This window comes from Notolepis coatsorum (assembly GCF_963971535.1).
Source record: "Notolepis coatsorum genome assembly, chromosome: 15".
NCBI lineage: Eukaryota > Metazoa > Chordata > Actinopteri > Aulopiformes > Paralepididae > Notolepis > Notolepis coatsorum.
The window spans coordinates 73,351,584-73,374,969 of record NC_140179.1 but is presented as its reverse complement, the minus strand read 5'-3'; the positions used below and the strand labels follow the sequence as shown (position 1 = coordinate 73,374,969).

The window sequence follows — 23,386 nt, the reverse complement described above, 5'->3', positions numbered from 1 at the left end:
TCCTTCCCAAGCTTTCACCACAAGGTGAGGACAAGGGCTGCAGCGGCGTCCGATGCCAAGCATCGCCCCTAACTAACAGAACTTGGTTATAGTCATAACCTAACGTTCTGTATCGTTAGTGGCTTAGCTTGGCATCGCCTTCTGCACAAGGGAGGCCAAGCGGAGCCACTTGGCTGACAAATACACCCCGCTGACAGCCCCCCAAAACCATCAGAACAGGGAGGGCCGAGCCCCCCCGACCCCCCCTAATGGAGGGTAGCCCCCCTATTAGGGACGTCACGGGAGGGCGACGGACCCGACCGTGCGAAGAGGCACTCAAGCAACTCAACGCACAGGGTGAGCAGACCGTGGCTTGACCCACGACTACACACACGCACAACCCGCATGCCACCCGGGAACGAACGGAGGAACAACCTCGTTACTGCCCCCAGAATCACGGGGTCAAGGGCAAACCCAACCCCGTGGCAAGGCCGTAGCAGCGGAGCACGAAGGAAGACCCAGACCCACCAAAAGGACTGGACTCCCTGGAATGGGGGCCCGGAGAAGTCCATGATGCCAGCATCAAGACCCCACCAGGTGGGCACGTAGTGCCCCGCCCCCCACATCGCCAGCGTATTCGGACAAAGGCCCCTCAGTCACTGCACCTGGTATTCCCAGGCGGAACCAACCAGGCCAGTAAGCCGAGCGGGCCCCGTCCCCCCAATAGTACACCGCCTGGCACACTGACCCTGCAGAATAGGCAGTCAGCATGGCCGTAAGCACACAAAAAAGGTTAACCAACGGAAGCAGGCAGCGCACCGGGGAAAAACCAGGCAACAGGCTGTTAACCCTAGCCTGGAGACTGCGGACGAGACAGGCGCCAGAGGGGACAGCTGAACACAGCCGCCCCGGCGGAAGGAGCGTAAGCTGGCGGTGTTGCATGACCAAGCCTCCATTTAACAACCCCCACCCAGAGGGGTCGAGGCAGAGAAGGCTGACACGATTGGCAGACGTCATGAACGTGCAGGGGCACCCTCAACCGGTGAACCCGGGAGTTGACACTGCTCCAACACACCAGGGAATCAACCACCTCGGTGTTACCCAATGCGGTGGTTGTTCCTATAACCCCTCAAGAAAAAACTCCAAAACACACCTGCGGGTATACACCGGCTATACCGCAGTACAAGTGTTCCAGTTTCCAAAAAGGGTTAACCCAGGCCTACGGGTCGCAAACATCACTTCGGACCGGGCCTGGCGGTACGGGAAGCACAGGGTCACCAGAGGAGGTCAAAAAACCACCCCCACAGGCCCCTCTTCGCCATGCGTGAGAGAGGAGCGAAAAACAATGGAGAACCAGCCCCTAAGCACACCGTACCTGGTATTCCCCGGCGGTCTCCCAACCAAGTACTAACCAGGACCAACCTGTGTAGCGGCCGAGATCCGACGAGATCGAGCGCGTACAGAATGGCATGGCTGTAAGCCATGACGACAGTGCTGAGTAAAAACATACCCAACCAGGGTCTCCATAGCGCTTAACCCTGTGACACCCAGACCGACCTGGCATTTTTCCCCCTGAAAAAAGCCCAAGTCCCTCAGGGTACCAGAACAGCAGATCTGCATCCCCGGCGGACAACGGGTTCAACTGATCTGGACCAGCGTGACCAGAACCAGTCCCGTGCCCTAACCACGCCGACATGCCTACTCCAGGAGAAGGGCAGATATGCGTGTTGATCTTAACATGAAAAGAAGGCGCCACCCAGACGTCGGGACGAACCGCGCCTGGTGGCCCACCCCAAGGGCGTGAGACCCCACTACATATGTTCAGATCCATCCCGTCATCATCCCCCAGACATGAACGAGGATCCGTCGACAACCCACCCAGGTCATGGGATGTGGTCGCCGGAAGAGGAAAAACCCCAATCTCAGTTGCTTTATAAAAACGCTGTTTCAACCACAAGCAACTAAGGCGTGCCAGTCAATCGCCTGTTTACAGCGAGCTAGCACTATACGTGCGTCGGGACACACCCCCATCAATGAACAGGCTATTTAGACCTGTCATTGAATCCCCAAGGCGCCCAGGGGAACGACAAGAGGGGTGTGACACTCCCTAACTCCAACACTTCTGGAATAGAAAGAAGGAAGCATCAACAGTATGTATCCCAGTCTACACAGCCGGGGTAAAAAATGTTCACATTTTTACATCCCACCACCCTCCCATAGGAAAGAGACGGGGATCCCCAGAGAGACTTCCCACGCGAGCTGTACAGATTGAAAAGAATATATTGCACCTTGAGCCATGTAAAAAACTGGTTTTAGGGCCTCCGGGGAAGAGGCACCGAACCCATACACACTCAATAAACGAATTGAATCGAATATACATACAATAGAAAAGGACCCTTCTAGAGGGTCCACTCACTTTGACAATCTGAGGAGGAAGGCTCTGTACTCTGATGGAGGCTTCCTCACATGGATCACATGGAAGAAGGAGTCCGAACTCACAGAAGGCCTGAGTAGGCGCTTGGTGAGGAGGAGCCCTGACCACCCCCCCTGAAAACAGATCCATCACATGGACCTGAACAGCACACGGAAGTCCTACCAACAGAGACGCGCACGGTGACGTACTCTATGGCGGGGGAATTCCTGCGGTGCACACGCCCAATATACCAGGCCGTGGGACCAGGAACTCCCTCCCCCCCCCCCCCCCCCCCCCCCCCCGTAACGTGCCGAACCGCCACGTGACGGGAACCTTGAAGGACAGGGGGTGTACCCCTGACCGACAGAACAATGGGGAGAGGAAAGGTTACCAGTTCACCCCTTTACGACCCCACACCCATGATACGACGTAACGACAAAAAGAGAATATGACACAGTCATAGTCAGCTCTATGAAGCGTTTCACAGCTCCACACAGCGCACGAGCTAACCTGCTATCTGATTTTTACTAAGGAAAAACACAGAATAGAGAGGGCTCTAAGAACCCCGGTCCAACATACACATGTGCTTCTGTGGCCAGTACAACCCAGTTGTAGGTCACATGACACACACAACCCATCATCATCACAATGAGAGAATACATCATTCTTGATTAGTATCGACCACAGGCCTTGCTAAGCACACATGACAGCAACCAAACCAATTTCCCTTTAGGAAATAAGTTTCTCCAGCAGATTTAGCACAACCTCAGCAATCAAGCTGAGAGTTACATCGTATCCCTACCACACAAAAGACACAATTAATGCACAACATGTCTGATAGGAGGTGATAAAGTCCCCAGGGAACCGGGGGGGGAAAAACACAATCCTCCTATTTTACCCTCAATACGGCCAGTTAAAACAGGAAAACCTGTTAATGTGTGAACTCACTGTCCATTGTCATTACAGTCTGAGAAAGAACATTCTTTTACTCACTCGTCACCAAGCATAGCTTCATAGGTTAGTTGCCTTAGTAGTGAGTACACGGTACACATAAACACCATGATGTTTCTCACACAACAACCAGATCAATACATCACGACCTGCACGGAGAAGCTACTGCCAGTGACAAAAACAGCTCACACACAACCCGCAACGTATCTCAAATGCATTGCAACAACACACGTTTTGGGAAAAAACACCGTCATTCACAATACATTTAGCAAGGTAAAACCAGAAGACGTGTTATGAGGGTCTGGCCAACCCTGTACCTGCCCGGAACGCAGATCAGCGAAGTGCAGTCACAAGCCACCGTAGAACACAGCCCTCTTTGTTGACGCAATCCCCGTCTAGGCTCAGGCAGGGTTGACGAACATCCCCTGTCAAGGATGACGTCGTGGTCAAGAGTGTAAAACATGTTAAAAATCAAAGCACGTTCAACAGAATAGCATCAAGCTAACGGCTGCTCCAACCGTTCGGGTGCTATCGCTTCCGCTCGCGAGACGCCGATCTACGACGCACGCGATCAGGAGCGAGCTCCCGGCGGCGCGCGAGAAGCCAAGCTACCCCGCGCCAGGCCACCGACCGGCTAACCGTAAGCTATGAACATGTAAACAATGACATAACACTCACCCAGACAGGCCGCCGTTCTGAACCCTCCTCACTTTTTAAGAGAAAAGAGAAAACAAGACGTCAACACCGCTTCACAACGGTGACATTAACACGTCCGGCGGAATCAGCACAGTACCAACTGGCCTGTATAGCTGACTTTGAACATGAATCTGCCGCTATCGCACATTACATGCACATATCCCCTCGTGAAGGAATACTCTCATTTGGATATGAAAGATGGGGTCTTAACACGGTGACAGAGAGAATCCACTCGTCCAGAACACACAGGGATCACCAGTGTCAATGGTCGCGGCCCACTAGTTAAAACTATAATGGTCGCCAGACCAAGGCCTTCTGTCGCCTAGACGGCTAAACAAAGGACCCTAGCCTGGGGCCGGTTTCCATAAACTTTGTCTAGTAGCCCCCATAGCACTAACAGACAAGTGGAGCCCGCCAGCAAACACTACTCACCCAACCTGGAACGCACCGCTCCTCACAACAGCGGCATGTCCGACAGTTCAGCTGTGGCCTGACAGGTTTCACCCCAACAAACACAGCAAGGAACTGCAGTTGAGAAGCATGCAGCGGCGTGCTCCCAATACGAAAACCGGTGGAGGGTTTGTAGAATGATCATCATCTTCTAGACACTCCAGTACGAAGACAATATCGCCGTATTTTCTCGAAAATAGTGAGAGAGAAAATAAAGATATGATGTCAACGTATCCTTGTTTCCCAAGCTGTTCCTAATCCAATTTCTTCCATCATGGTGTCAAGTGTGGGGATCTACCGAGGCACCTCTTCCTTGTGGTGAAAGCGAGAAGGAGGAGAGCAGGTGACCACACACCTGCTTATGAAGGTAAGCTGATGAGGGGTGTGGTCAGACTAATACTGGTATTAGAGGTACATTTGTGGTTTATTCAGTACGCGTGCACGTACGCGAGATAGTGCAGAAGGCGATGCCAAGCTAAGCCACTAACGATACAGAACTAGTGACAATAAAACGTCAATAACACACATTTAGTTGTTTATTTTACATAATTTTGCCTTATTGCATCCATAAATGTACACATATTTAATGGGGAAGTGCCTCATTTGCATATTTAAACATACATTTCAGAAAACTTGCAATATATTTTTTCTTAGTTTATATGTACATAACAAATTGGGAAAGTTTCATAGTGATATCTATTCAAATATTTTTTGCCTATTAGAGGGTACTACACTGTACTACACTGTTTGTAGCCTGTGTGTAGTTCTGTTCAGTTCAATAACATCATTATTATTATTATTCAGTTATCAGGCATGTGTTTAGGTTGTCTATTACTAATGGTTTGATTAGGTATTGTGTTTGTAAATATCCGTTTAAAAAAAAAAGTATGGCATTTTACAATACAGAACTTTGAAGGTGTTTTCCCAAAAATGAGTTTTAAGAGTTTTTCCTCATACTCTGAGCCAGAAATCTCCACTTCAGTAGCACTCACATACACCAAACCTTCCAGTTCTATTCATATCTATGTTCTGAAGGTATTTACAGAAGGGTTTGTTGATATCGCATTCATACCCTGATTTATATCACATTTTATTCCTAAAAACATGGCGAAATATGGAATTTTACCATAAAAATGGACTGAATGCAGTATTTTCTGATTTATGGAGTGATAAAAAGAGATATCCAAAATCCCCTCTGTAATAACCTTTGGCTCTAATATGTCAACAAAATGAAACTATAATTTTGAAAATGGCTTTATCCAATGTTCAGATTTCTGTCCTGGAATTATATGCAAATTAGTGCATATTTAAGTAGATAATGCCTCATTTGCATATTTAAACATACAATTTCAGAAAACTTGTAATACAAAAAAGTCTTGTCTTAATATAAGTAATCAACTGGGGAAGTTTCATTGTGATATCTATTAGTTAATTTTTTTACCCTATTCACCTGCAGTGTCTCCCCTTAAATGTTAAATGCAGGCCCATCTTAAAGGGTTTGGAATCCCCCCACCATAGTTTTACAAAATAGGGGCCCCCAAACAACATTTCGCATAAGGCCCCCAAAAAGCTAGAAACAGCCCTGACTGTAGGCAGAAATGAAAGACTCTGGAGACTGTAGCCTCTCCTCTCATTATATTGCAGCCTGTCGGCTTGACAAGAGTCAATATTCCATAAATTCATTATTTTAATCTGCCAATTAAAATTATATGTACGATTAAAATATCTCAGAGGTTCAGCTCGATCACACAGCATGCACATGCACATGCCGGCACACCCAACACATGTTCACACTAGGGCTGACCTCGATTAGTTGAATAGTCGACTAATCGATTGAAAGGAGCCATGGTCGACTGCCAACCTCTTAGTCGAATGCAAAAAAAAGCAAAGAAGTCTAGAAGTGTGGCTAACGCTAATGGCGCGCATACCAGCGAGGCTAACTGCCTAAGAAAACAGGCACAGAGGCACTGAAAGAGGATTTCAGCCATCTAATGAACACACTAGACAAATATTAAGACGTATCCATCAGTGGACCAATTGCACGCTTTCGCAGAGGACAAGAAGCCTTCAGTCGACTCCTTCAGACATTAAGCACCCCCCACAGCCCAAATGGAATGATAAAAAAAAGATATATATATATATATATATATATATATATATATATATTTATTGTTATTTTTTTTATTATATATTTAATTTGCATTCAGGGGTTTAGTCGACTATCTGCAAATTTTGGCCAATCAAATCCTTAGTCGGGGACAGGCCTATAGTTTACACACACGTACACACACACACACACACACACACACTTCAAATGCTTTATCTGAATATCAAATCACACAATTTAAATATTACAGAATACAACTTTAAGTACATTATTTATAAGTGGTTGAGTGTACATGGTTCTATGAATCTTACACACAGTCCCTTTAAGAGACAACAGTTGAGCCCATAAACTTTTTACAATGAGAGAGTATGACCCTGTTAACATGCATTTGCTTTGGCAATAGTGCAGTGTGTCATGTCATGTGCCAACAAAGTCCATTTAATATGGTCTCTGAGTAAATACATATATTTAAGGAAATGTGTTGCCACAGTCTGCACAGTGCCTCCCATTAATACAAATATACATAAATACAGTAATACATCCACAAGACATACTACATACATGATACATCCACATTCATACACACATACCTATATATCTATACAGTACATCCACATTTATACATACATACATACATACATACATACATACATACATACATACATACATACATACATACATACATACATACATACATACATACATACATACATACATACATACATACATACATACATACATACATACATACATACATACATACATACATACATACATACATACATACATACATACATACATACATACATACATATATCTATACATCCACATTTATATATACCTATATACATATATCTATACATCCACATTTACACACACATACCTACAGTATATACATATATCTATACATCTACATTTATACACACATACATATATACATATATCTATACATCCACATTTATACATACATATATACATATATATATATACATCCACATTTATACACATTTATACACACATACCTATATACATATATCTATACATCCACATTTATACACACATACCTATATACATATATCTATACATCCACATTTATACACATTTATACATATATACCTATATACATATATCTATACATCCACTTTATACATACATACCTATATACATCCAGATTTATACACACATACATATATACATATATGATCTATACATGCACATTTATACATATATACCTACCTCCACATTTATACACACATACATATATACATATATGATCTATACATGCACATTTATACATATATACCTACCTCCACATTTATACATACATACCTATATACATATATCTATACATCCACATTTATACACACATACCTAAGGTATGTGTGTATAAATGTGGTGATACCTATATACATACATCCACATTTATACACACATACCTTATACATATATCTATACATACACGTTTATACACACATACCTACCTATATACATATACATCTACATTTATACACACATGCCTATATAGATATATATACACATCCACATTTATACACACATACCTACCTATATACATATATATATATATATACATCCACATTTATACACACATGCCTATATACATATATCTATACATCCACATGTATACACAATTACCTATACATATATCTATACATCCACATTTACACACAGTGACACACATGCCTATTTTATACATATATCTATATATCCACTGTGTGAGTCCGAGACATTTGAAGCACTTCCGCCATCTCGACAGTTTCATTATTGATGCAGGTGGGGGTTGTGGGTGGAGTTGTGGACTGTGCTCAAACATGTGAGTTCAAACATTTTGCATGCATATGTACTGTATATCAAAAGTGAAACGCCAAGTTACCTTTGAGGTTGAATCCCCTGCACTGTGTGAGGGGATTTCCGTGCATCACGTCTTGCCTCCTGCTCCTCCTGAAGAAGGTTGTTAGGGTTACTCACAATTATAAATGGTAACAGAAAGTAAAATGGCATGGTTTATATTAATAACAAATGGTAACAGTACAACCGCATGGTGTATACTAATAACTAAGTGTAACAGTACAATTGCATGGTGTATAGGGAGGTGTAGTCTGACGTCACTTTAGTTTCCCACGAGGTCCACCCGTATAGGGATTTATCATTGGGAAAATGTATTATCGGCTATTGTAATAATTCTGCCTCATGAACATTGGCAAGCTTTCCATTTTTGCACAAAATGAGTTCCCTTCTATCACTAACATTAAGCATTTTTGGTTGAAATAAAATAATACGTAATTATTTTACGATTAATTGCTAATTGTTTCACGTTGAGCTATAGATAAAGGTACACCATGCCAATGTTCATGCTTTATTTGTTTTAAACGAGACGATTTAGAAATGTGTCCGTTGGAAATACGTTGCAATTTCAAGCGAGGCGGACCGGCCGGAAACAACAATGAGGTAACCACTACACCTCCCTATACTAATAACCAAGATTAACACTACAATCGCAATGGTGTATACTATTTGCATATTCTTAGTATTCGATTACATCATAATCGCTGACATCTTGGTAGGCAGATGACTGTAATCAAACACAATTCCGTGATGAAAAGATGCATTCACATACAGTAGCCCAGCGAGTTACAGGGATTCCATTCTCTTTGGATCAAATAACAAACTCAGCAAGACCGACGGCTTCTCAGTTACAGTGGGTGACAATATTGTCACAAGGAAAGATGAAATTACATACCTAGGTTCCATCCTAGAGGCAAATATTTCCTGTGACAAAATGGCATCCAAGGTAATAAAAAAAGTCAACCAACGAACTAGATTCTTGTACCGGATCTCCTCTCTGGTAAACAAGAATACACTGAAGACTCTGGCAGGAGCACTCATTCAAGGGTACTACGACTATGCTTGCACCTCATGGTACCAAAGCACCTCAAAGGCGCTAAAAACAAGATTACAAACATCACAAAACAAACTGGTCAGACTAGTACTTGACCTTACTCCTAGAACCCACCTCACCCCTGCCCACTTTGACTACCTAGGATGGCTAGTAGACGACAGAGTACAGCAACTTGCAATGGGCCTGGTCTACAAGATACACTATACGACTAAGGTACCCATGTACATGTCAAAATACTTCCCAAAGGTCAGTGAATACCACGACCACAACACCAGAGGAAGTTCAACAAATCATGTTAAACCCAGATTCGGCTCAAACAAGGGACTAAACACGTTTCGCAATTATGCCACATCAATGTGGAACGCCCTACCCAAAGCTGTAAAGGAATGTGAATCCCTACCCACATTCAAAACCGCTCTAAAAGAGCACCTACGGGAGGCTGCAATTCAAAACTGGCCACTGTAAATGTCCAAACCCCCCCACCTCCCCCCCCCTCCTCCTAATAGACAGTCTCCTCCCCACCGTATGTATATATTCTCTCTCCACCGTATGTATATTTCTCTCCCGCCCACCCACCCCCTCCTAATGTACAGTCTCCTCCCCACCGTATGTATATATTCTCTCTCCACCGTATGTATATTTCTCTCCCGCCCACCCACCCCCTCCTAATGTACAGTCTCCTCCCCACCGTATGTATATTCTCTCCCCACCGTATGTATATTTCTCTCCCGCCCACAGTACTGTATATTGCATATCGTATATGTCACAAATGTAACAGTACTATATACCTGTATGTCATGTATGTCCCTATGCCATAAATGTCATGATGTCATGTATGTTGTGTATGTCATAAATGTCACTATGAATTGAAAATGGGGGACCCTGATGTAAACAAGACAAAAGTCTTTCTCTGGTCTGCAACCCCTTAACAATTGTGTGTATTGAGCCGTACTGTATTGTACCCATTCTGCAATCTGTTAAATAAAGTTTTCATTCATTCATTCATTCATTAATTCATTCATTCATTCATTCATTCATTCATTCATTCATTCATTCATTCATTCATTCATTCATACGGTTATCGCTGAACCTTGTGTCTCAAAATGTAAATCTTATGTCAACACACGGGAGGAGGCCTACTCTGAATCAAAACAATGCAAGGAACATTTGGCTGTGTTATTACCTTATATGACACAGCATGCTCGTATATTAACAGCATTTGACTGTGTTATTACCCTATAGGACACAGCACGCTCGTATATTAAAAGCATTTGACTGTGTTATTACCCTATAGGACACAGCACGCTCATATATATACCAGCAGGAGGAAAATACCACATAAACACCTAACATATTTCAGACACATTTTCTGCAGGAAAAACAGGGGCTGCGCTTTTGTGCTACGACCAAACTAAACTTGACCGATGTCTGACTGGGAGGCGGAGGGCGTATAGCGGGTCCCTAAAGGAAGCCGGAGAGGTGTCTGTTACAGGGAGGGGTGTCATTCAGAGCTCCCTGTCTGTGTTGGGACTATGTTGATACACTGAGGAGACCAAGAGGTGAAATCGGGTCCATGAGGATCTTTAAAGCCCCAATCAAAAAGATTTTTCTGACCATAATGAATGTGGGGTGTATATTCACATACATTCTTGAAAAAGTTTGATTTATAGATGGAAAATATGTTTTTTTTTTCAACCAATTGTAAAATCTGAATCAGCTTTAGTCCAATGCTGATATTTAACCGTTGCCTCGTGTTAGTCCTTGTATCAAGAGCTGACTCCGTCAAGGAGAGAATGAAAACTATAGTATTTTTGGTGGCGGGGCTGCTAGTTTGTTTCACCAATTGAGCCTTTAAAGCCTATAAACTGTACTGCAGTTCAGCACTTCAAGTCTTTTACCTTTACCTATTTTATAAACACTTCTAAGCAGTTCCAAAATGGCCCAATTCATTATAAGCTATAAGCAAGCATCATCTATTAGCCAGTCACAATAGACTTTTAACATTTTAAAAGTTACACTGAAATGCACCTCACTACGTCAGAGTTTCCCTTCCCCTATTCTATGAACAATTCTAAGCTGATCCAAGATTGACGAGTTTATGAGACTGTAGATCCATAATACCTCAGGTACACCTGTTAGGCCTCTGTTACATTTCACCTAAAATAGATTCAGTGGTAATAAAAACTGTTTTTATCTACATCCTAAGTCAATGTCTTGCACACATTCTTTATCAGCTCTAGTCTAGAGGGGGGTATCATGCACCCCCCGGAAATATACTTCTAACCAGACTTTCTAGATTGGAAAAAAGGTGAAAAAGATTATAGGCTATGTTAACAAGTTGTTAGAGTGTCCCATGTATCATTTATATGCAAAGTAAGGACGCGATTATACAAAAAAAGCAGAAAAGTCTGTTTAATATATCTCAGCCAATATTGCAGATAACTGAACAAATGAGGTGTCTAGACCCATGTTTGGAGGGTCAAAGATCACAATAACACTATCCATAGAGTGATCACATGCTTCTATGTAAGTAGCCTATGCAAATCTGTGCCTCACTAGAGCAACAAAATAATGGTTTAAATTCCTAAAGCAACAAATTAGTGGTTTAAAGTGATCAATAGATCACTAAAGCAACAACATGTGCATTACACGTCATGTGTTAATTTGTGACTACTTCTTTTTTAATGGGGATGTGAACTATTCTATTGCACTGCAGTACTGCATCATTTTACTGTCTATTATATTATAACAATTTTACCACACTGTTTTACTCTGTCTATTCTGTTGTATTCTTTTTATTACTGCCTATTTTAAAACCTAATCAAACCGTATAACAGAGAAGGCTATTGGGATGTTAGATCCTAATGTGAAAAACTGTGATTTGCCTTACCTTGCTGCTATCATTTTTATTAAGCTCGTTTTATATGTTTTATATGTCATTTTATGCCTGTCTTTTTTTTTTACTGGTGTGAAGCACTTTGAGCTGCAATTATTGTATGAAAGTATTATTATCATTATTATCATTATCATTATTATCATTATTATTATTATTACTACACATGGCGTGCAGGTTAAACCTGGAAGTCCTTCATTCCGACAGCCATCAGACTTTACAATGCATCAATGTGCCTCACTGCATCACTGAGGACAGGTTGACAGTTACCATCTTCCTGGACATTTACTTTTAAACGGGACATGTCTTGCTATTCCTTGCACTATTTGGGCAACTTTACACAATTCCTGTGAGTCAATGGAACACATCTGTAAAGTTGTATGCCACTTTTTCTTTCAAAAAAATTCATTGTTTTATATTTTTAATCAAGTACTCAAAAGCAACATTTTTCGATTTCAAGATTTCAAGCTGTTTGGGCTGGGTTCCACCCATAATCGCTTTGAGTGACAGTCACCCACACAGCGTGATACATATACAAGAGAGAGCGAGAGAGCGAGCGAGAGAGAGGGAGAGAGAGAGAGAGAGAGACAGAGACAGAGACAGAGACAGACAGAGACAGACAGAGAGAGAGAGGAGAGATGCGTCCCGAAAACACACACACACAGTTGGGTTTGTGTGTAAATGCTCCCGTTACTCCGTATCCCTCTCTCCCTCGGCACCCGCGCAACCCGTTTGAGGAAGTAATTCCACACGTCTGTTGTTGAGTGATGTGGGCGGTGACTACAACCAGTGCCTTATTCACGTCAGCAAAACAGTCAAATCAGAACGGCTTAGTTGAGTGAGGGAGGATCTTGTGAACTCGAGACTAGACTGATGAGTCAAAATGAGGATTAGCGACACAGACCACATTGATATAATCCCCCATTGCTAGGAAACAATGCTAAACACTGGAAAAGGCCATTTATAAGACACAGGACCTTAAAACAACACTAACGTTATAAACACTAACGTTATTATTGTTATTATTATTCATGGTCATATTATCATTATTATTATTATTATTGTTATCATAATTATGGTAATGATTATTATTATATGGTATGAAGCTGTAAGGTGCACTTGAGCTGACCATTATGTTAAAATAAATATGAAGTTTGGAAGGGGGCAGGAAACATACGTTTTCTTCATCCTGCTCCTTTTCGGCCATGGGTGTATCATGTTAAAAAAAAGATGTTGGTGATATTGTGCAAAGATTAACTGTACCCCCATGCACGAAACAAAATAAAATGAAATTAATGAATGAATATTACACTTACTGTAAACTTCTGTAGACTTCTGTATATTTTTACTGTATATTTTTTACTGTATATTTGATTCAATTCGTATTCTTAGGCAATTTGTTTTGTTATTCTTATTCGTGACTTTGTTCTATCTAAATGTCTAAATGTTTAATCATCCCCTCGGGATGATTAAAGCATTTCTATTCTATCATATTCTATTCTGTGTTTACCTTTTCCCAGTGGGGTAGAAGCGGGTGCAGCTGAGGCCGTCCCAGGCGCAGTAGGGGTCTCGAGCAAGGCAGCAGTCGGCGCAGGCCGAACCGTAGGCATGGCAGCGGTGCAGGGAGACCTGGGAGACGCCATACTCGGAGCTGACGTACAGCTGTTGCTGCAATGCAAACAGTTCAAATGTCAGCCGGCCCTGTTTGTCTTCATAAGTGGCTGCTGCCTGACAGGGTCAAATGAGCCCTGAGCGTGGCTGAAACGGTTGACCGTACTTCACATGGTTAAGGCCATTTCGCTCTTACTGTACGTCACACTCTTTACAGGTTCTGTACGGTGAAAGGAAATCCAAACCTAAAGCATGACATAAGCGCAAAATGGCCGCCGTGTGAATACGGTCAATTATGGCTCGTGATTAAATGGTAAATGGCTGCATTTATATAGCAGCTTTTATCCAAAGCGCTTTACAATTTGTTCCTCACATTTTACCCATTCACTCACACACCGACGGTGGAGGCAACCATGCAAGGTGCCAACCTGCTCATCAGGGGAGCAGTTAGGGGTGTGTCTTGCTCAAGGACACATCGACACGCTGCCCGGGAGGAGCGGGAATCGAACTGGGGACCTCCGGATTACCAGACGACTGCTCTACCTCCTGAGCCACTGTCGCCCACGTGATTATATTAATGTGCACAACTATTATGGTTATGGTTTCATGCGTTATATAATAGCATTAAGCATTTAATTTAAACACACAATAAACTAATATACTATAAACTGTGGAAATATAACAATAGAGATATACAAATAGTTGTAACTGTGTGAACTGTATGAATTACTGTATGAATGCTTACTTTTTTTGAAGATATCCTCAGGTTTGTTACTGGAGATTGGTTCTAAAAATACAAAAACAAGACCAAATAATGCACCGTCAGTGTTATTGTCGATAGGGAGAGCTGTGTTTTCTTCTCACGCCGTTATCTCATTCAGAGACACAAAACACACCAGTTTATCTGACTAAAAACAAAAAACAGGTTCCTTACATCACAGTCTCTCCCTACTACACGTCCACAGCTTTCTGGTTAGATGTGAATCTGTGCTCTCTGGAGAACATTTGGAGAGTCCCCCGCAGACTGTAGGCCAGGTGCACTTGAAGATTAAAGGAACCATGACGCTGACTTGCTTTGTTTAGGACCCAGAGAATGATTGTTGGCCTGTGAGTGATAAAATGGCCTGTGGGAAAGAGTCAATAGACCACTGCACCTATTTTTTTTTATCCACTTTTTTCTCTCTCCAATATTTCAATTTTTCTCCCATCCCAATTTCGCTGTGCCAATTCTCCCCTCCCCTGTCTTGAACGTTGCTCGCATATGCCCCCCCACTGGCCGGTTGTAGGGAGGTTTGAAGCCTTGCATCACGTGTCCCCTCCGATACACGTGGAGGCAGCCTGTCACATCTTTTCACCTGCCAGCACGGACTCTCATTGGCGAGGTGTAACGTGCGGGAGGCTCACACTATACCCCAGCCATTTCCTGTCTCTGCTGTGCAGGCATCCCCCAACCGACCTGTAGGAGTCGCTGTCCACAACATCCAGATTACCACCCATCGACTTCCACCCGCTGACTCTGCCAATTGAGTTAGTATGACGGCCGGCCCCAAGCCGGAGGCAACGCCTACAGCCGGATTCGAACCCGGTGTCTCTTGCGTTGGTGACGAGCGCAATGTCCGCTGCGCCACCCAGCCGCCCAGACCACTGCACTTCTGCGTTACATTGAGCTCATGGGAGAGAGAGCGGGGGGAGAAAAGTTACTATAGCTCGGCCGAGAAAGTGCCGATCGACTTGGAGTGTTCAGGAGACTCAGGCGTATAAAAGTCTATTGGATCGTGTCTCCCCCCACAGCCATAGCTATAACGAATTAAATGTCAAGGCTCTCATCCACATGCATTAATTTTCTCTTCCCCCGCTCTCTCTGGTCTAACGGAACATAGACCAATCTCGGTCACTCTCTTTGTCTGGGAACGCCCAAAACCAAATTCGGTCACGCCCCATTTTGCGCGACATCCAGGCTTTTTTTACTGTCAGCGTTTGGGAATTTCATGCCGACAGGTAGGTGAAGTGAAATTATACTTATTTTAGAATATATATATCAAATTTCATGAGTATTCATCTATATTTAGTCAGCTAAAGACTATTAGATATGAACGTATGTACCAGTAAAAAGTGGGAATCTCTAGAATGTTTTTTGGGCGACGGTGTTTACAAGCGGGTAGCCTATCAACTTAACGTTATACACAACACTTTCTGTTGTCAATAGATGGTAGCATTGGTTTAAAAGGTGAAAATGTTATGACTACAAAATGACTACAAATCCCAAGACCTTTATCACCTAGTTGTTAACAGGTCAGCACCGGATTAGTAAAACGTGATCTGAGGAGCGTTAAACTATTAATGGGACCTCAGTACAGTGACCGAGAATGGTCACCTAATTATCTTAACAAAAGTGCATCATTAGCATTATGTTTGTTGTCTAAAGGGGAACATAATGGTACAATTTAAGATTTTAATGTTATCCGCATATAAAGGACAAATAAAACATCGTTAATTTGTAAGAAACCTCAATGAAAACGGCGCAGGGTAAGTTATATTCGCTATTGTTATGAAAATGTGATAGAATCCTATAAAAATGTGGACGCATTTGGTCACTGTGACGGTTATGCCTTCAGACTTGTGCGGAGGGGGAAGCTCTGAGGACTCTGAAGAAGCTTATTGGATGTGTGTCATGTGGTGACAGTGTTATGGGATGGAGCCCAATGTCATATGAATTATATGTTATTCACAAAGAAATAACGTAATTTAGCGTGTGTGTGTCATCACTCTACAGAATACGATACATCATCTAAATGCCCCTTCTCTTTAATCTAAAACTAGCCTGTCTCTCTCTGTATGTGTCTGTCTGTCTGTCTGTCTGTCTGTCTGTCTGTCTGTCTGTCTGTCTGTCTGTCTGTCTGTCTGTCTGTCTGTCTGTCTGTCTGTCTGTCTGTCTGTCTGTCTGTCTGTCTGTCTGTCTGTCTGTCTGTCTGTCTGTCTGTCTGTCTGTTTCTCTGTCTGTCTGTCTGTCTGTCTGTCTGTCTGTCTGTCTGTCTGTCTGTCTGTCTGTCTGTCTGTCTGTCTGTCTGTCTGTCTGTCTGTCTGTCTGTCTGTCTGTCTGTCTGTCTGTCTGTCTGTCTGTCTGTCTGTCTGTCTAGCTAGCCCTCCTTCCCTGCCTTTGATGTGTTCAGTTGGGAGAGAGAGAGAGAGAGAGAGAGAGAGAGAGAGAGAGAGAGATAGAGAGAGAGAGAGAGAGAGAGAGAGAGAGAGAGAGAGAGAGAGAGAGAGAGAGAGAGAGAGAGAGAGAGGGAGAGAGAGAAAGAGAGAGAAAGAGAGAGAGAGTGCTGACCTTAAACACTTCCAGCTCCTCCAGTATCAGATCTTCGTCCAGAGAGCGGTTGGTGGGCAGAACGATCACCTTCTGCACAGTGCCTCTGTCTGGGGGCAGAGAGAGAGAGACCATGGATCAGACACTCTCCCTCTCTCTCTCTCTGTCTTGCTCTCTCTCCTCTCACTCTCACACGCACGCACGCACGCACGCACGCACACACACACACACACACACACACATTATTGGGTCGACACTGTGACTGTACATACGGTATCATCTTAAATGAACCTTTATTTAACCAGGTCTCAAGTCTCATTGAGATTAAGAATCCCTTTTGCAAGAGAGACCTGTCCTAGACAGCAACACTTGAACGGCCCTTCTAAGGTTTCTCTCCTCCACATTGCCTGTGGTGCATTTTTTCCTATTGCTAGGTTTTAGTGAGTTTTTCCTTACCTTCGCGTGGGGAGTGTTGCATTCATTTATTTAAAAAATGTCGGACTTCATGATGTTTTTTGTTTTGTTCTTGATTTATTGTGATGTTTCTTCTTGACTTGTTTGAAGAAGACGTGTCCGGCCATGGGGACATTAACATTATGTGTTGTCGGGCCTTACAAATAAATTTGATTTGATTTGATTTAAAACATACATTAAAGTCAAATGTAATTAAAGACGCTACAACATAAAACAAAGGTAGAATAAATACATAGAATGATATACAAAACACATTCAAAGTCAAGTGTTTCAGGGCCAGGATTAAAGGAAGTGAGATTATTTAGAAATACAGACATCTCCAGATTGGCTTGTGTTTCACAAATTAGTTTGTAGTGTATTCCAGGAAGAGGGAGTGGAATACCTAAAAGCCACACCTGTTCTATGCCCTCCGGGAGGCGCTACAGATGTCTGACCAGCAAAACATCCCGCTTTAAAAACAGTTTCTTCCCACTGCCATACGGACACTGAACTCTCTAACAATCCCCCTACCTCTGCTGTTACGGACATACATTGTGATATTGTGGTTTTTTGTATTTATGTATCTATGTATTTAACTGCATGTAGTATGTATTGTAAGTGATGTTCTATGTTGGAACAATGTTATATGCACTGAAAACTAATTCCACCAGCCTGGCTGTGTGGTCATTAATAACTAATCTAATCTAATCTAATCTATCTAATCTAATCTAATCTAATCTAATCTAATCTATCTAATCTAATCTAAATCTAATATAATATAATAATCTAATCTAATCTAATCTAATCTAATCTAATCTAATCTAATCTAATGTGGACCTTGGGCACAGATAATACGTACTGTACAGGTCAGAGGAACGTGAACTACAGCTGCCAATGTTGTGTAACCCTTTCACTACCGCACTACCAAATGGTTAACCCTTTCACTGCGACAATACAGAAGGTTAACCCTTTCACTGCCACACGACAGTAGGTTAACCCTATCATCTGTAGTGTGATAGTAAAGGGTTAACCTTCTGTAGTGTGGTAGTGAAAGGGTAAAGTGCACAGATAGGATGGGAGTGTACCACGAATGGAGCCAATGGGTGTTGCCTCCACATAGACACAGGTCCAATTAGCCTTGGTGGTACAGTGATGTGTGAGAGCTTTACAGCCTTAGTCACAACCTCAGTGCACTATGATAAGACAGTATCTAACATACATAAACACTGGGCAGATGCATTCATATAAAATAAGCAGATTGCCATAATCTAGTGAAGGTAAACAATGTAGAAGCAACCAATCTCTTCCTAGATTCAATAGAGAAAAGGCCTTGTTCCTAAAATAAAATAGGTTAGTTTTAGTTTTAGCTTCTTGACAAGTGTTTGTACATTTGTTCAATCTCACACCATGCACAGTTATAATGCTTGGAGTAGTATCCAAAGATAATTTCTTTCTGCATTCAAGACTACCTTAAGATGATATAACTGTGATTGAACAATGTTAAAAGGAGATTGTAAATAATATGCATACGCTTTGTTGAGAGTGGGGGCACAATAGTAATTACTGTGTCATCAGCATAGAAGTGGAAATTAGAATTTGGAAGATTTTGACCCAGATGTTTGATACTAGTGAATGATATTGGACCAAGGACTGGACACTGGGAAACAGCAATCTGGACACATTCATTACTGTGGAGCTGGAACCATTGACTGAACACACAAGCAAGGTAATTAAAAAACCAGCAGCCAACAACATGGTTAGACAATCGTATATCAAGTAGCCATTGTTTCAATAGAATGGACCACTGTGTCAAAGGCTTTTGACAGATTGATAAAAAGAGCCACATAGAATTGTTTGCAGTTCAAAGCTTCAATAAAACCATTCACTATTTCCATAGCTGCAGTACTGTGCTGCTTTCTGAAGCCAGATTGGAACTTGGATAAAATAGCATTAGAAGCCAGATACTCCCTAAATTGATCACTAACCAGCTTTTCCAGAACCGTAGCCAGAACAGGCAACTTAGATGCGGACCCAGAGAGAACAGAGGGAGATAAAAAATACCCATTAACCTCAAACTGAAGGTCAATCCAAAAGTAATGGATTGGATTTGTACTCTGTATCGGCAGATACTTAAAGTTAAGCTATCAGAATAAAAAAAAATAAAAAATAAAAATGTATCGGCCAATCCCTTAAACAAACACACAGCAAACAACGGATGCCAACTCATCGAAGACATTTGACAACCACATCAGAGAAACACTCTCAACCAAGAATGCCCAGAGATGGCTGTGGTTGGTTGAAATTAGAGCACAAGTTAAAAAAAAAAAAAAAAAAAAAAAACACAGACAACATTCTGTTTTCCCTCCCGACCGCATTGGCTTTTGTGTTCAACATGATAGCCATGTGTGACGAGGCGGCTGGAAGTGATTAACTCCACACAGAGGACAAAACACCTTGCGCTGGTAGAACCCAACCATAACAACACCATCTGCCCTGGATAGTTAGAAGGAGTCACAGCGGGAAACAGCTCCTGGAAATCCCTGATAAGAGTCTCTCCCACATCACAGTGAGAGAGACAGAAAGAGAGAAAGAGAGAGAAAGAGGGGCGGAGAGACAGATAAAGAGAGAGAGCAAGACAGACAGAGATAGAGAAAGTGAGAGAGACAGAAAGAGAAAGAGAGAGAGGAGAGAGGGAGAGAGAGACAGACAGAGACAGAAAGAGAGAGAGGGAGGGAGGGAGAGGAGAGAGAGAGAGAGAGAGAGAGAGAGAGAGAGAGAGAGAGAGAGAGAGAGAGAGAGAGAGAGAGAGAGAGAGAGAGAGAGACCATAACACCATTTGCCCCGGGAGCACGAGAGAAGGGAGGATAGTTAGAAGGAGTCACGGCGGGCAACAACTTCTGGAAATCCCTGATAAGAGTCTCTCCCACATCGCGGAGACATAACGCTTTTTTCCCTTCGATCAGCCGCAGCTCGGAGGAAAGGAATGGAGGAAGCGGCTGATAAAACATAAGCAGCTGTGAGCGTGACTCCCCCCGGGCGGCTTACTGGACGGACACAACACACACACACACACACACACACACACACACACACACACACACACACACACACACACACACACACACACACACACACACACACACACACACACACACACACACACACACACACACACACACACACACACACACACACACAACACGCACATGTGGGGGATGCGCAAAAGGCAGCGTACACACAGACACACACATATACACAAACAGATAGATTCTCTCACGTACACACATAGACACACACACACACGCACGCACGCACGCACATACACACACACACACACACACACACACACACACACACACACACACACACACACACACACACACACACACACACACACACACACACACACACACACACACACACACACACACACACACACACACACACTCGCACTCAGGGCCTCTAGTGATGAGGGGCCTCCAAAGGGGCCTCGTCACTAGAGGCCCCAAATTATTATTATTTTCTTTTTTTACTTTTCTTTTAAATTTTTTGGAGGCCCCTCGTCACTAGAGGCCCCAAATTATTATTATATTTTTTTTAACTTTTATTTTAATTTTCTTTGAGGCCCCTCGTCACTAGAGGCCTTTTGGAGGCTCCTCGTCACTAGAGGCCCCAAATAATTTTTTTTTTTTTTAACTTTTATTTTGAATTTTTTGGAGGCCCCTCGTCACTAGAGGCCCCAAATTATTATTATTATTTTTTTAACTTTTATTTAATTTTTCTTTGGAGGCCCCTCGTCACTAGAGGCCCCAAATATATATATATATATATATTTTTTTTTTTGTTTTTTTTTTGGAGGCCTCCACAAGAATCTGGCCCAAGGGCCTCTGAATTCTTAATCTGGCCTCGTGTATGTGAAATACGGGGACACAGACATGCATTCTGTAACTAACCTTAACCATCACATTACAATTTGCTCGTCAAACAAAACAGCACGTCAACAATGTCCTCATTTGGTAGCGTGTCCTGAGTGTAGAGTCTTGAAATTCTCTTTTCACTTAAATTTTTCTTTTCACTTCTTTTAAGCCTAAGCCTGAAACACTAACAGTCAATGTAGTTGTTATTGCTGTGTAATTGTCAGAGAATGTGCTGTGAGTAAGTGCTTTTCACCCTTTTTTCAGAACTATTTCAGCTATTGTTTGAACTTACTGTATGTTTTGAGTGTGTATCAAACTGTTATTTGACAAGAAAAACAAAAATCGGAATGGGATTTTTACAGGCTGTTACTAGTGAAGAAGACACTCCAATTGACAATCAATTTAGCTTATCACATGTAAATCTTGAACTTGGAACTATTATGCGACTGCAATCAAGTTTGTGAACCCTGGCCTTTTAGATTATGCTTCTTAGGCTCCTCACGTTTTTCTAGGCGGAATTTTGACCTTGGTGTGTTGACCTTGAAGCAGGTATAATTTTACTTGTGTTTACTTCCTCAATAACTCCCACAGTTTTTGGATTACCGTAATAAGTCATATATGTGAAGAAAGCTCAACCCCCCCCCCCTGCACCCCACCTACCCAACCCCCTCCAATGTACAGTCACCCCCCCACCCCACCTACTCATCCCCCCCCCCCCACAGCCCCACCCCACCTACCCAACCCCCTCCAATGTACAGTTTCTTCCCCCTCAAATGTATACACTCTCTTTTTACGCCAGGGTCTATATGACAGGTGTTGTACTCTTAAACAGTACTGTATATTTGTAGATCTGGTATGTCATAAATGTCTGGATGTAACAGTACTGTCTATCAGATCTGTATGTCGTGGTGTATGTCATATATGTTATGATGAATTGAAAATGGGGGACCCTGATGTAAACAAGACGAAAGTCTTTCTCAGGTCTGCATCCCCTTAACAATTGTGTGTATTGAGCCGTACTGTATTGTACCCATTCAATCAATCAATCAACTCCTTGGCTTTCAGACGATGCTGAGCTTTTTTCGATAGCGCCAATACTCCAAGAGTTACGGTACAGAGAAGCAGCAGTGGTAAATGGGCCCCAGGAGGGGCCTGTAGGTTTACGCCTTATTTGAAGCCAAGCCTTCCGATACCGATATCAACCGATACCGATATATGCAGGCCCCCCCCCCCCCCTGCAAAAACGGAATAATTTCAGGTAATTAACATTACATATCTCTTGTCGTGGAATTAACACAACATTATGCATACTTTTGATAATAAATAAAATAAGAATTTGTTCTTACACGCTAGCCTAGGTAAAGAAAGGTTAAATAAATGTAAAAACCGATACCGATAATTTCCGATATTACATTTTAATGCCAATATCGGCCGATAATATCGGACATCCCTAGTTGTAAGGACATCTACGTTTACAAACGGCATCGGCCACACAGCCTGGCTGGCTACCACAGCAGAAACGGAACACAATCTTCCAAGTTGTTTGGCTGTTCCCCTCAGACTCACACACAAGGCCATAGATCGCCCCCTTCACTGTAGATTTAGAGTAGAGTGCCCCAGTTCTGAGTTTTTAATGTTTTGAGTATAGTATATCTTTGGTATTTTGTGTGTGTTGTTTTACTGAAAATGAAC

General features: G+C 42.7%; 1 protein-coding gene across 1 annotated transcript in view; it reads right to left on the bottom strand.

Annotated features, from left to right (window-relative positions):
* sema3c (sema domain, immunoglobulin domain (Ig), short basic domain, secreted, (semaphorin) 3C) overlaps positions 1–23,386 on the bottom strand; it is a 197,438-nt gene that overhangs the window by 9,791 nt on the left and 164,261 nt on the right. Inside the window, exons 12-15 of the mRNA XM_084330082.1 lie at positions 17,346–17,434; positions 14,763–14,804; positions 13,917–14,074; positions 8,488–8,555 (exon numbers count right to left, since the gene is read on the bottom strand). Coding sequence (XP_084186208.1) covers positions 8,488–8,555; positions 13,917–14,074; positions 14,763–14,804; positions 17,346–17,434 — 357 coding nt within the window. The remainder of the gene's footprint in view (positions 1–8,487; positions 8,556–13,916; positions 14,075–14,762; positions 14,805–17,345; positions 17,435–23,386) is intronic.